The sequence below is a fragment of the Apium graveolens genome, chromosome 1 (genome assembly GCF_009905375.1).
Source record: "Apium graveolens cultivar Ventura chromosome 1, ASM990537v1, whole genome shotgun sequence".
NCBI lineage: Eukaryota > Viridiplantae > Streptophyta > Magnoliopsida > Apiales > Apiaceae > Apium > Apium graveolens.
This window is the reverse complement of record NC_133647.1, coordinates 189792425-189808197: the sequence shown is the minus strand read 5'-3', so window position 1 is coordinate 189808197 and position 15773 is coordinate 189792425. Positions and strand designations below refer to the sequence as shown.

General features: G+C 29.6%; 2 protein-coding genes across 2 annotated transcripts; one reads left to right on the top strand and one right to left on the bottom strand.

Annotated features, from left to right (window-relative positions):
* Positions 1-352: 352 nt before the first annotated feature.
* On the top strand, positions 353-1178 carry LOC141673926 (uncharacterized). Its single transcript, XM_074480655.1, has one exon. The coding sequence runs from the start codon at positions 534-536 to the stop codon at positions 1083-1085; it is 552 nt and encodes a 183-aa protein (XP_074336756.1). The 5' UTR covers positions 353-533; the 3' UTR covers positions 1086-1178.
* Positions 1179-10017: 8839 nt separating this feature from the next.
* LOC141673920 (uncharacterized) lies at positions 10018-13355 on the bottom strand. Its single transcript, XM_074480651.1, has 3 exons — positions 13042-13355; positions 12110-12652; positions 10018-11239 (listed from the first exon to the last, which is right to left on the bottom strand). Exons 1-3 carry the CDS (start codon positions 13204-13206, stop codon positions 10187-10189), a joined length of 1761 nt encoding a protein of 586 aa, XP_074336752.1. The 5' UTR covers positions 13207-13355; the 3' UTR covers positions 10018-10186.
* Positions 13356-15773: the final 2418 nt, after the last annotated feature.

The window sequence follows — 15773 nt, the reverse complement described above, 5'->3', positions numbered from 1 at the left end:
AACAGTGGAAACGGAAGCAACTATGCACAAAACACAGTCAATCAACTTCAAAAGAAGCTGCAAACAGTGGAATGGCCTACTCTTTACAAAATGGTCAATGAGTTTCAGCTTTCATGTTTGTTTCTTAGCTAGCTCAATGCCTCCAAAACAGCCCCCATTGACTCAACCACCGTATCCACGGCTCCATCTACAATTTTTTTATGCGGCCAGTGTCTAATACTTGCGTTCACACTTTATTTTCTACACTATATTCCTTCTAATAACTCTTCACTTTTCAAGAATATGACATATCCGCGTGTTAACCAAGTCTTAACCATGCTTATATAGATTACAATGACAACAATCATTTAAATACTTGCATGTCCATTCCTACCTTCTAGCAGATGACATAAGTAATACGAGTAATCAGTTGCTCTAAAATCGATATGAGATAAATGCCCCAACATGATTATATATAATATCTAACCCTACCCTTGCACTTTTTCCTTAATAGCATATATATTAACAAGCTAGTCTAAGACCATTTTTACAAAATGGTTCGTCCGTTACAAATACAAGTAGGTGATCATCACTTGGACAGTTCCGTAGGGCTAGCAATCGGCTTATTTGTGTCTGCTTCGATGGTAGCTACGTTATGCGCCAAGCATGCACGACGAGTTTCGAGAAATTGCTCTGCTAATTCAATAACCAAAGATCATGATCAGTCTTCGCCTCATAGCAAGCAAGGAAATTATGATCAAGAAGTGGTTCCAAAGTCACCTCTGAGGTCTCCAAAGAAGTTCATTACAAGTATAAGCAATAAGGCTATTACTCCTTTCTTGATGTACCAGAAAAAGAGCGGTGATGGCGACGATGATCAGTCATCGAAAGGCGAAAAATTGTTAGAAGAGGAGGGGTTTGGAGAAGGAGGGTTGTGGCAGAAGGATATACTGATGGGAGAAAAATGCCAGCCGCATGAGTTCTCTGGTGTGATTTATTATGATCGTGATGGTAAACAAATTTCGGAGTTGCCACCAAGATCACCTCGAGCTAGTACTCACGTTCCAGCCTTTTCTTTTCCGGTGTTGGCTAATGACCAAAACTAGTTATTGATTTCTTGATGAACTGATGATAAGCTTTTGTATGAACATACTTGATTTCTTGTTTACTTATGATTAATAAAGTGTTTGATTGGATAATTAAGTTGTTTTAGAGACTTGAGTTCTTGGGTTGACAAATTTTGTTACACATTTCCCACTTGTGTGATATTTTTGTCTTTGCTTCCTTGTCCACTTCACAATGGCTAAGCATTTTTGAAGGTCTTAAGTATTTTTGGCTAAATAATAATTTTATACTGTATTGTTATCAAAATGATTACGTATGTCTTCAATTTAGAAAGTGAGGTGAACGAGTTATTTACTTATTTGTAGCTCATTTATATAAGAAAAATACCAATTTTCAAGATTATAATCCTGAGTTGTTCGATTTTATGAACGTGGAACCACTAGGGACAGAGCTGGCGGTATGATATTACTGTTTTTAATCTGTGTGGTGCTGGTACAGCCTGCGGTTATACGACATTCTGGCTCCTGCATTTGTTATGTGTTGCAGAGAGTGTCTTCTGTCTTCGCACATTCACCTTGTGATGGATCTACATGATCTTGCATCTTCAGATTCTGCATTACGCTACTCTGGGAATGTGCAATACAAGCTGGTGTACAACTTTTAGGGGCAGTTAGTATCGTGTCTCACAGCTCATGTGTAGGATCAGTAGAGTCCGTTAAGAAAACTTTTTCACCCTTGCCTTTTTCTACCTCTACATCATCCAAACACTTCATCCGATACTAAATTAGCAGCAGAAAACAATCATTTGATAAAATGTATATAAAAGTCTCAAGACAAAACACTTATCCGGCCTCAAATAGCACTCACAAACACAAAACATTATCTACTACATTCGTTAGTACAGAAACCAATTTCCCATCGGTTCAGTACGGGTGGAGGAATACATTAGGGATGCGACGAACCTTGTAAAAATCTTCTCCACACCATCTATGACCATGATTGTATTTATAATTGTGTGCGGCATATTAACAATATAGAGAAATTCTAAGGCAGCAAGGTATCTCAATCCTTGAGGTAGCATCGCCAAATTTTCGCATTTATAAATTCTTAGGTAAGAGAGATTTGGCATGGCTCCTTCATCCAGTCTCCATATCTATCTATACTAGGGGTGTACGCGGTGCGGATCGGATCGGTTTTGGGGTAAAAGTCGAACCAAACCGCGAAGAGCGGTTTTAAAAAATTGTCATCAACCGCAAATGCGGTTGCGATTAACCGCGTCATTTGCGGTTGCGAATTTGCGGTTATTACGGATCGGTTTGCGGTTCAACCACTTATTTTAAAATAATTAATAATTTACAAAAAAATAAATTCGAAATATTAATAAATTGAAGTTTAAGTTACGTGATAAATTACATTCAAAAATAAAATATAAACTAATGCTCCGTGTGGAGTAAACATATTAAAAACATACAAAATTTTGGAGGCGAGAGAAATGAAAAAAGAAAAGGATAAAAAAAATTAAATTTTGATTATATTTTTTATTTGTTTGGTTATATATCTTATAATAATTGTGAATTTTATGAACGAATTCTTAACATTAACCTAAGATTAGTTGATAAATGTGTATACTTATTAATTTTTATGATATCAACAACATTTTTGGAAATATATTTTATTATAAATATATGTTGCGAGTTGCGGTTGCAGTTGCGATTTTGCGATTTTCAAAAACTTAAAACCGCATCCAAACCGCGAATGAGCGATTTTTAAAATTTAAATTCACAACCAATCCGCGTTCCGTGATTATCCGCAAATGCGGTTCGGTTGCGAGCGGTTCAGCGGTTGGATGCGGTTGAGCGGTTTGTTTGTACAGCCCTAATCTATACTATTATTATATTAAAAACGAAACATTAAAAATTTGGTTGTTGGTTGTTAGTTGTTGGTCGTTCTATTATATTTATTATATTTAGAATAGGACACTTAATATTATATTTAAAACAAGACTTCTAACATTAGTCGCCTATCAATTCTATTATATTTAAAATAGGACACTTATATTATGACATTTCATATTATATTTAAAACATGACACCAAAAATTAATCGGCTATCAGTTTCATTATATTTAAAATAGGAAACTTATATTATATTTCTATCTATATTATTATATTAAAGACGAAAAATTGAAAATTTGGTTGTCGATCGTTGTTGACCGTTAGATTTATTCTTAAAAATTAGTATTATTTAAGAGATATAAGGTTCGAATCTTGCCGGCAACATATTAAAATTATAAAAAAAATTAGTATTATTTGACAGCTGCATGCTATTGTGTGAGCCCGTAGGGTTTACTCAGTGCGCACCCGAAGGGTAGCGGCTGTATGTTAGCTACGATAAAAAAATATAATTTATAATATATATATGATAAAAGCAACTGTGTATCGCACGGTTTATATACTAGTATATATTAATTTACTATTATATAAAAAACGAAATATTAGAAATTTTGGTACGGTACCTGTATTTTTTGGTACACGCTGAATTTATCTAATTATCCTTATTTATAAATTTATAAAAATTATATACATTATTTTATTAAAGTCAATTAATTAAACCAAAATTATATTTTGTTTAAAAACTTTTGCAGAATGTGTATTCCCTTTTAATCTTCAATTTCAATTATATGACTTAAGGTTAAAATTTTATCGAATTAGAACGGAAACATATTAAAATTATAAAAAAATTAATATTCTTTAAGAGGTATAATCAAAATTAGAATTTACAATATATATGATAAAAATAACCGTGCATTCGTAGGCATTTTATACTAGTATTCTTAATACGTGCTGTACGGAGAGATATAGATATTAGGTCTTTCTCAATTCTAAAAAAAAAACTACTTGAAATTCTCATGTCACATATGAGAATTTAACTAGCATAATAACCCGTGCGAGACACGGGTCATTTTCTAGATTTTTTTGTACATCATACAATTATATTAGTAAAATTTTTAATTGTTTTCTTATTGATAAAAATTGTATAACGTCTAAAAATATGAAATACAAGTTGAGTATCTATCAATGTGTATGATTTCATGTAAAACATTAATAACGTTCATAACGTTTTTAAATATATCTCATTAACTATGATACATATTTTCTTATTTGTGTCGTGTAATTTGTATTTATTAAATAAATACAAACAGGGTAGTCACTGTACTTTACGTGTAAAAGAAAAAAATTATAATTAATCAATCAAATATTGTCAATATGTTTAGAAAAAGAAACTAAAATTTAACATATATGTATATTTTTTGAGTAAATTATAATTAATCAATCAAATATTGTCAATATGTTTATTTGACCAAAACTCAAAAACATTAATAGAAGTGGTCAAGAGCTGCAAGCGTAGTATTCAACAAAGTAGAATTTACAGTTTAATTAATATAAGTTTATTTTTTAAGAAAGATATTATTTCTTTAATTCAACATTTATGTTAATTTAATATCATTGCTAATTGCTAATGTGTTAATTCATTAACTAAAGTTGATCTCGACCATGTATTTAGCTTTAATCATCTCCATTATACAAAGTTAATTTTATAAGATGTCAGATTATTGTCAATTCATAAATTAAAAGTGACATAATCTATTTAGTTTTTAACACATTGAAAAAAAATTAAATTTAATTTATCATTCTTATTTTCAGAACATAAAAAACTTTTGTTATTTTCTTATAGTACATATATCAATAACTCTAAAATACAACATCAAAATTAAATCTTTTAATATTGGTTAAGATAAAGTCCACATGTGTGTTTATGTATATAAATTATTATTTATTATATTTTTGAGTAAATTATGTTGGTCTCGTTTACTTATATTCTAGATATCTTGGTCATGTATATATCTAATTGTTATTCAGTAAATTACTCAGATAAGATGTATTTATGATTATTCAAAAGTTATAATTATCTAATAAATAAATTACAATTATTTATATATCGTAGTCGTGGTATCACTGAAAATCAAACAATATCTATTTTTACTCAACAGAGCATTAGTCATGGATCTGACATAAAAATAATTCATATATCGTCAAGACTAACTACTGATATTCAGAAGTTTTTTTTTCAAGAATCTGAAGATAAATTTGTACTAATATCATCATTCAAATCATTTTAAAGTTTCCTTCATTTATGATACTAATATTTCTTTTTTATGGTAACTTTATAACATTGTATACTATTTTTCTAAAATTAAATATTTTCAATTTGATGTTTTTTAAATATTAGTTGAACTTGTTAATCCTTTCAAAATATCGACTAATATTAATTATTTTATTTAGATAGCATAACATTGATTAAATCAAATAGTAAAATACATTATAGTTTTAACCTTTTTTCAAATAATTTAAAATAGTTGTACAATATTTTCCAACACTAAATATTTTTTTTGTAAATTTATTATTTTTAATTTAATTTTTATTTTTCAAAATATTGAATTATATAATTTTACAAGTTACTTATATATATATATATATATATATATATATTTGAGAGTCCTTGTTTTTAGTTCAGTACGGGAGTCCATATATGTTCAGCAAGTAAAATAGTATAAAAAATAGTAATTTTGATACATAATATCAATTGACTTGATCGTATAAAGAGCTCAAAAATATTAATTTGTATTAATATAAGATATTATAAAATTTATCCTTATTGGTAAGATATTCTTGTCGAGCTCGTAATTTAAATTTATTAAATCTAGATAATGATGATGTATTTTCGGTCGGGTCTGGTATTCAAATTGCGAATATTTTTCAAAATGGGTAAAATTCTGATTTTGAAGCTAGTAATTTTGATACATAAATCAATTTACTTGATTCTATAAAGATCCCAAAGATATTAATTTTATTGGTAAGATTTCCTCGTCAAACTCTTAATTCAAATTAAACCTATGTAGTGACATGGTATTTACGGGCAGACCATTTAGTCAGATTTCGAGTATTTTTTAAAAAATGGGTCAAATTCTAATTTTGAATTCGAAATAAATCGAAATACGCTAATTATAACTTATCTAAATATGTAGTACATATATATATATATATATTATTTATATAAGTGTATCTTTTTTTAACATATAAAAAATTTAATTATATGTACAATTTATTTTTTTATTAAAAATATATATTAAAAATATATGAGACATACTTTTCAAACTAAATTATTTAATAAATAAGGTAATGATCCGTTTATATATTGTACTTAACTTTATATCTCAAATTCAATTGTTCAAAACTAACTCTATACATATATTAGTAATCATGTTTAAAGTTAAATAAATTGTCGTTATTTACGACACTCACATATTATGTGTATGATAAAAAAATTTAAGTAATAGTGTGGTGTAGTGGTAAGATGATGTGCTTGTGAATGTGAGACTTGGGTTTGATTCATCACAACTACCTATTTTATATAAATTTAAAATATAGGGGTAAATTAGTCATTTTAATGAGACTTTTTAATCTAATAAATTTATCCCCTTATTCTCCTATTATATATAGAAGAGATTTCATGCCTTTAGGTCTCACCTACATAATCTTCATAAAAAATGATACTCTTATTGTAATGTTAACTTAATTAATTTTGAAAGATTCATCAATAAAGAACACCACCTTTATTACTGTTTGAAACCCGGGTAAAAAAAGTTAATTGTAAAAAAAGTTATTTACATTTTGCAACCCCTACCTTTCATTGAATAACGAATCTATATATTTACTTTCAGAAATCACTACAAGAAAAAAGGCTAAATTCGACCGAAAAAATCGGTTGAATTTAGCTAAATTCGACCGCGCGCGTTCAAATTTAACTAAATTCGACCGATTATGAATCGGTTGTAATAAAGGGAGTCGAATTTAGGAGTTCGGTCGTATTTAACTTAAATACGACCGGCTAATTATGACCGGATTTTTACGACCACTTAAATTCAACCGAAAAAATTCGACTGAGGGCGGTCGAATTTAATTTTTCATCTAAAATTTGAAAATCCCGCAAAAATAATTAAATTTTTTGAAAAAATTTAAAAATTCCGCCCAAACAATTAAATTTTTTGAAAAAATTTAAAAAACCGCCAAAATTTTAAATTTGACCGTATGCAATCGGAAATTAATTCCAACTATTTTTTGTTGTAATATAAATTCAACCGAATTCGATCAATTTTAACAAACCGGATTTTAAAAAAAAACAGCAAAAATTGTTGTTACACACAGAGAAAACCAAAGGTCCAAAATTTTATAATTATTAAATGGTGGTCGCAACTATTGTCAAACAAGCACTTTCTATAATTAATCCTGCTTCTAACTCTCTGTAAGCTGCCTCGGTCATGCTCTTGGATCCTCTCCTACTTGAGCTACTCTAGAGGAAATGGCAAACAAAGAATCACAAAGCGTACTTGGTAATCAGTACTTACCAACGGGGTGAGAGTTGATGCCAGGAGAGAAAGTGCAAAACTGTTTAAAAATATTTTTAATCGATCTAATTATATGGATGTCAATATGACATAGACATTTATATATATATATTAGTGATATAACCAAAGTTTCAGATCAAAATATTTTTATTTGGTTTGTCATTTTAAAAGTCAAACATTAGTTTGACTAGTAAACTACCAAGTGGTTAATCCTGAATTGGTGTTTCAATTTTTTTAAAAATATTTTTATCGATCCAACCGTACGGATGTCTATATATATATATATATATATATATATTAGTGATATAGCCAAAATTTCAAATTAAAATAAATTTATTTGGTTTGCCATTTTAAAAGTCAAACATTAGTTTGACTAGTTCCACTACTTAGCGTTTAATCTTAAATTGGTGATTCGATTTTTTTTTAAATATTTTTCATCGATCCAACCGTATGAATGTCAACAGATACATATATTAGTGATATAACCAAAGTTTCAGATCAAAATATTTTTATTTGGTTTGTCATTTTAACAATCAAACATCAGTTTGACTGGTACAACTAACTAGTGCTTAGTCCAACTCAATTGCTGTTTCCATTTTTAAAAAAATATTTTTCATCGATCGAACCGTATGGATGTCAATATATATATATATACATATATATATTCATATCAAAATAATTTTATTTGATTTGTCATTTTAACATTCAAACATCAGTTTGCTAGTATAACTAACTAGTGTTTAGTCCTAAATTGGTGTTTCGATTTTTTTTAAAAATATTTTTTATCGATCCAACCGTACGGATGTCTATATATATTATATATATATATATATATATATTAGTGATATAACCAAAATTTCAAATAAAAAAAAATTATTTGGTTTGCCATTTTAAAAGTCAAACATTAGTTTGACTAGTACAACTACTTAGTGTTTAATCTTAAATTGGTGTTTCGATTTTTTTAATAATATTTTTCATCGATCCAATTGTATGGATGTCAACAGATACATATATTAATAATATAACCAAACTTTTAGATCAAAATAATTTTATTTGGTTTGCCATTTTAACAATCAAACATCAGTTTGACTAGTACAACTAACCAGTGTTTAGTCCTGAATTGGTGTTTCAATTTTTTAGCAAATATTTTTCATCGATCCAACCATATGGATGTCAATATATATATATAAATTCATATCAAAATAATTTTATTTGGTTTGTCATTTTAACATTCAAACATCAGTTTGACTTGTACAACTAACTAGTGTTTAGTCCTGAATTGGGGTTTCGGTTTTTTTATAAATATTTTCATCGATCCAACCGTATGGTTGCCAATAGATATGTATATTAGTGATATAACCAAAATTTCAGATTAAAATAATTTTATTGGTTTGCAATTTTAAAAGTCAATCATTAGTTTGACTAGTACAACTAACTAGCATCAATTTTATTTTTTAACAAAAAAAGAAATTTGAAAATTCTTAGAGCGCATAATTTATTTTCTTAAGAACTATTTTTTTTTATTTGGAAAACTTTAATTCTCTCCCATATTTATAATTTCAAAATATGCACTAACATTTGAATAAAGTCTTTATTAAAAATTAAAATTCTGAAAAATCCTAAATATAACTGAATTCCATTGAAATATAACTTCGAAAAGGGCAAAAAATTTCCCTCACTTTTTTTTGAAAATTTTAAAAGTATGGGTAAATTTCCCTCCATTTTTAAATATAAAATTTGACCGAAATCGATTGAATTTAGGAGTGCCAAATTCCCTCCACTTTTTTGCTGGGGCTAAATTCGACCAAAAAAAATTTGGTCGAATTTAGGGGCTAAATTCGAGTGGTTTAATTTCGACCGTTTTAATTTTGACCATTTTCGGCTAAAATTGGTTGTAAATACGACCGTTTAAATACGACCATTTGAATTCGACCGAGTCCGGTCGAATTTAGCCGTGTCCAAAGGATTCGACCGCCTGCTGTCGAATTTAACCTCGGTCGAATTTAAATCAGTTATATTTAACCTTGTTTTCTTGTAGTGAATACAGTTTGCAACCCCTAAATTTCGATATCAAATACAATATGCATCCCTTTAACCATTTTGTTAAAATATTTATATGTTGGGGGTAAAATTAATATTCAGCAAAATATTTAAATAATAATTTTAATTTTTGTTTAAATTAAACTAAAAGTTAGAATTTCAATTTATAAAGAAAATATTAATGTCAATAATTTATATTTTACTCAATATAATTTTTAAAAATTTAAAATATAGATATATTAAGAAAATTTATGATTATATTTATAAACATATATTTTACTTGATAAATATAATTTAAGTATTTAGTATTATGATTAATTTAGAGCATTACTAATTGAAAATAGATATAATTTTTTTCATGTGAAAAATGCATTAAAATAAATATTTTTATTGATTTGAAATTTTAGTTATTAATATTAAACATTTCAATTCCAATTTTATAAGTGAAAATTGTGAAGGAATGCATGTTATATTTGATATTGAAAATTAAGGGTTACAAACTTGTTTTACAAAGTAGGTATATTGTTTTGATTTTAAATGAAAGATGGGGTTGCAAAGTGCAATTTACTCGGGTAAAAAATAGAGAAAGCTTTTGTTTAGATGGGATTAATAGATATTACTATCCCAAGCTTGACACTCACAGACTGCTATTTACTTGGCCATCACATACAACTATGGTATCCAGCAGCGGATCAGCTGCTCCTGTAATGACACCACCTTTGCTCTTTACCTGCAGAAGATAATTCAAAACACTTTTTGTAATAATTTCACCAGGAATCATCAGTGGTACCCCTGGTGGATAGGGACATATTAACTCGCCGCATATCTCTCCAATACTTTTTTCGAAACTCACTGTCCTCTTCCTCGCAAAGAAGGCTTCTCTTGGGCTTAACTTAGTCCTTATGTCTTCTAAGGAACATGTCAACTGCTGCCTGTCAATTAGTCTTGCTTCTTTTCCGTTGCCCTGAGCTGTGTAGAAAATATCTGAAAGATGCTTTAATCCTAACACAAGCCTCTGAATATGTTCTCTACTAGTGCCTAATGTGATTACAAAGGTTATAGATCGCAATCCAGTGAGTTCTGAAACAACTTCATATTCCTTGTACAACATATCATCAGCTTCAAAGCCTGATACACCAAGCTCCCACACACCAACAGTAATTCGCAATGGATCCATAGCAGAAAAACTAGAAAATGCCCGTAAATTTAGTACTGAGATTCCAGGAATTCTTTGGATCAGTCTCTTGGCCTCAAAAGCCAGTTTCACAGCTCTGTCGAAGATAGTTTCTTGATTGTCGCTTATTTGCGCCCTAGCAGCATCTAATGAAGATAGGAGCAGAGAACTCGGACTGGTGCTTTGAAGTGATTGAATACATCTGCAGATTATTCCTCGATTTACGATATTTCCTGACATGTGTAACATGGATGACTGTGACAAAGAGCACAACACTTTGTGAGTGGACTGCACAACTAGATCAGCCCCTTGACAAAGCGATGAAGATGGCAGCTCCGGATGAAATCCAAAATGGGCACCATGGGCCTCATCAACAATTAAAGGGATATTGCGAGAATGACAGAGCATGGATATCTTATTTACGTTGCTGCAGATACCATGGTATGTAGGGGAAGTAACAAAAACTGCTGCTGCTTTTCGTCCTTCAGTTTCCAATTCCTTTATTGCTTTCTCAACCTACATTGACCTCAAATAAGAAAAAACGTAATAAAGAAACTTGAAAGTGTGTATGAAACGTTTAATTCACTCTAAATAACTTTATATGTAGATGGTTAAGAATGCATAACTGTTGTCTGCTGACTCCTACTTCACTCTAGGGTCATGTTTGTTTTAACGAGATAATAATTCGGGGATAACTAATCCATTAAAATTAGTGTTATGGATAAAATGATCCTATCATATGTTTTTTTGAAATGATTAAGTGTACGATTGGAATATAATTCTTAAATTTTTTATCATATATTTGTTTTAAAGAATAGTCTTTGAGATTAGAATATAGTCCTTTAAAATTTTCAATCTTATATTTGTTTTACATGGGGATTATGATCTTTTAAAAATGACTTGTAATTAGAGAGAATAAAATAATAACTCATCCCACCAAGTATTAAAGGGGATTATAGTCTTATCATCTACTCTAACAAAACAAATATAACATACGATAATTTAAAGAATTATAATTCTTGGATAACTCTTCACTATTTTTTTACAAAACAACCATGGGATTGAAAATTTTAAAGAATTATAATTTTATCCTCAACTTACTACCATGAAACAAACATGGTCATAGGTAGGGCTATTCACGAACCGAACCGAGCCAAGTTCGAGTTCGTTAACGAGCCGAGCCGAACGAGTTCTTAACAAGCCGAACTTGAGTTTGTTCACGAACCGCTTCGTAAACAACCTTAGCCTTATGTGAATAACGTAAAAGTACACAAAAAAACAGACTGCATGTTTAAAATAACATATCCTAATAAGAGAAATGACCCGTCGAACCAGACGCATGAGCACTAATGAGCTTGCTTAATAAAAAAAATTACAGTCACTTGCCTGTGCGAAACTGGTCCCTCCAGCAATGTCCCAACAAAGATCATAACGAGGGATCATATACTTTGGAACAGCACCAGAAAAGACCATAGCAGAAATGGCTGATACATGTGAATTACGAGGCAGGATAAGTGTGTCTCCTGGTGAACAGGTAGCCATAATGGCTGCTTGAATTCCACATGTAGTTCCTCCAACAAGAAACCATGTTTCTGATGCTCCAAACAATTTCGAAGCTTCTCTTTGTGCGTGCGAAACAGGCCCCTCTGGAGAGAAGAGGTTGTCAAGCTCTGGTAAATCAAGAAGAAAAGGTCTTTGGCCAATTAGTTCAACTAATGACGATGGTGCAGCTCGTCCTCTGTTGTGCCCTGGGAAGTTAAATGTGGCTGCATTTTGTCCTGCTGTAGCTTTTAATGCACTAATCAGAGGAGGAACACTGTGTTTCTCCTCAGCTTCAAAATCAGGGCTTCTGTTATCACCCTCTCTGGCACTATCTTTGAGAATTTCGTCACTGCACTTGTTTCGTACATCTACTCCAACAATTCTTTCCTACAAACATATTTGACAATATACAAGAATAATTTATGTTGTCATATCATACTTCAGGAGAGAGAGAGAGGGAGAGAGAGATAGAGAGAGAGGGGGAGGAGAGAGAGAGATGTACAAATCAGGAGTACTTTTAGGCTTAATTACCCAGACTCTTCATTTTGTTTCGAGTACTCGTGTCGGATACTCGACACTCGGACATGGGTATGGACACTTGGACACTAATTTTAGGCCAAAAATATGTAAAATTTTCAGAATATTGCCGAGCCCGACACTTGGATACGAACCCGTGTCCGACACCCATACCCGAGTCCGGGTAACATAGCTTTTAGGCCATCACGAGGACTGGCTGCCTAAAGAAATGGCATTATACCTATAAGAGACATGCATACCTTGTACTTGTTGCCGTTATTCTTATCCATCCATAGTGGTTTAAAATTGGCATTGGAGGGAAAACTAGTATTACTATTCGCATTCGGCAATCTATTAACACTGTTACGAGATGTAGTAGAATTATAGTGGAAGGAGGAGGGGGAGTGGAGGACAAGTAGTAGCATTTTTCACTATCAGGGACTGGATACTATAGGTTCCTGCAACCTTTGATGTTAAGCTGCATGAGTCAACTGCCAGGATCCTATAGGTTGCTGGAATTACTTTGAATTTTGGTTTGGAAGGAACTAGAATGGGCATATCCTCCATTTATAGGTCATATTCAGGTTTTAACGGAATAATTAATTATCTAGATTTTAGTTTTACTCTAGATTTGAATCATGTTTGAAATGTTTACCGTATTTTCAGGAACAAATTTCTCTTTCAAAATCCAACCTGGACAGTCCCCACTCACTAGACCAATTACTATTCAACAACCAGATTATTATAGTTTTGTACCTCTCTTTCCTTGGCACTCGGCACATATTTAAATGATCCTTTAAACTTATTTTCATTAAATATTTTAATTATTCTAAATAAAATTTGAAGTTACAAATTTAATTCAAAAAAATTATTAAAAAATTTATAAAATTATATTTTATATTAACATGTGTCAAACATTGGAAAATATTAGTATAGAAATGAAGGTCTTTGTTTAAAAGAGTACCTTCTTATATAAAAAATCATCGATTCTATTATAAAATTTCATCAAATTCGTTGTTAATATATAATAATAATTATATTTTAATATAAAAAAATGTCTAACAATTGAACTTTAAAAAAAACTGATTTTAAATATTATTTTACTGTGGAACAATTTTGGATAAATATGATTTTACTATTATTTTACTACAAAAATATTTTAAACAATTTCATCAAATTTTGATGATTATTTTAAATAAAAATATAGTGCAAATTCTTTTTTAATTTTATAATTAAAATTTGGAAATTTATATGATAAAAAAATTAATTAAATTATATATCTATATTTTTAAATAATGGGATTGAGGGAGAATATATAACTACAAGTCTACACACATTTTATATACTAGTTTTGTTCTTTTGGCTATCTATATTTTTTTAAATAATATTTTACAACCTTTGAGGACCACTTAAACTTGGCTGAGGGAGAATATATAACTAAAAGTCAATACACATTTTATATACTAGGTTTTGTCCTTTTGGCTATGTATATTTTTAAATAATGTTGGTACATGTGAGAACCACTGTCTAAGAAATGAACATGGCCAAGGGAGAATATATAACTACAAGTCTACACATATTTTATATACTAGTTTTGTCCTTTTGGCTATTTATATTTTTTAAATAATGTTGTGTAGGGACCTTTGAGGACCACTGTCAAAGAAATGAACATGGCTGAGAGAATATATAATACAAATATACACACATTTTATATACTAATTTTTATTACAACAAAATCCTTCCCAAACACAGAAATTTTACAAATTTCTATATGCCGATGAGAAAATAATTTTGAAAATACTGGTTCCCTTTTAGCTATAAAAGTCTCATTGTATAATTTACAAGTTCGTGTCCATTTTCAAAGTAATAAAATTACTGTTTTCCAAAAATATAATCATCAGTATGTAATTAACATGTTTAAATTAGCTATAAATTTTTTTTGAACATTTCATATTTAGAAGACAGAAATCGATTATAAACCATCTTATAATCAAACAATTAATAACACTTTATGTCAAATCATCAACCCACAATCATAAATTTTGCGGAAGAAACAAAAAAAAGAGGAATACATTGTTCACACAAAAAACTAACAAAATGCTTTTTATTTTCATTTTCGATAAAAAAAAAGTGTTTTCCTTTCAACCAAACACTAAAAAAATACTAAATAATACTAGAGAAAAAAGGCATATAAAATTGACCACCAAGATGAGAAAAGAACACTCCAAAGTCCAGAGTACTTTTCATTTTGTAGAGTAGAATAATATTAGTTGTTTTTAAGAGAAAGATACTACTCATGTCTTATTATCAAATATAATTATTTTTAACATAAATAAAATACATATAGCCAACTTATTAAATAAACTAGGCTTAACTAAAACAAAAGAAAAACTTATAAAATAAACTATTAGCCTCTCAGATCCATTACATGGGCCGAACTTGTGGCCATAACAAAGTGGTTATTGTTTCCGAGGAATCTATATAGTTTCACATGCGACATGGAACGTGTAAAGACAGAATCAATTAATTAACCGAAACAAACAGAAATGTTTTTATCTATATTTATATTATAATATAAGTAGAACACCCTCTATTTGTTAGTTGCTAGTACAGTTATTTGGTACGACAAATAACAATAATCAGATTTAAAATCAATGCTTGGAATTTGATACCGACAACAAACGACTTGGCATTTTATCATATGCAGCTCTTAGCTTGCTAATCAAACAAGTTTGAAGCCTTTCAAAATAATTTTTAGGGTTCTACTACAATTTTTTAAATTGACCGAAATTTGACTTTACAATTTGGTGTTAAATTCAGAATCCTTGTCTCGTTGATTAAAAAGCGAGTGCAATATGTATCTAAAGAGCTAGGATACATACATATATATCCCGCTCTAGTTAGTTCAGATTCAGCAGACAGTTACAGTGAATTAAACTTATAAAATAAACTATTATCAAAATTTAATATAATTTTTGCTTAAATAACAAAG

Coding starts and splice junctions, on each gene's coding strand:
- LOC141673926 (XM_074480655.1), top strand. CDS start 534: ATGGTTCGTCCGTTACAAATACAAGTAGGTGATCATCACTTGGACAGT.
- LOC141673920 (XM_074480651.1), bottom strand. CDS start 13,206: ATGCTACTACTTGTCCTCCACTCCCCCTCCTCCTTCCACTATAATTCT. Junction 12,653..13,041: donor ATAACGGCAACAAGTACAAG/GTATGCATGTCT, acceptor ATATGTTTGTAG/GAAAGAATTGTTGGAGTAGA. Junction 11,240..12,109: donor GAGGGACCAGTTTCGCACAG/GCAAGTGACTGT, acceptor AGGTCAATGTAG/GTTGAGAAAGCAATAAAGGA.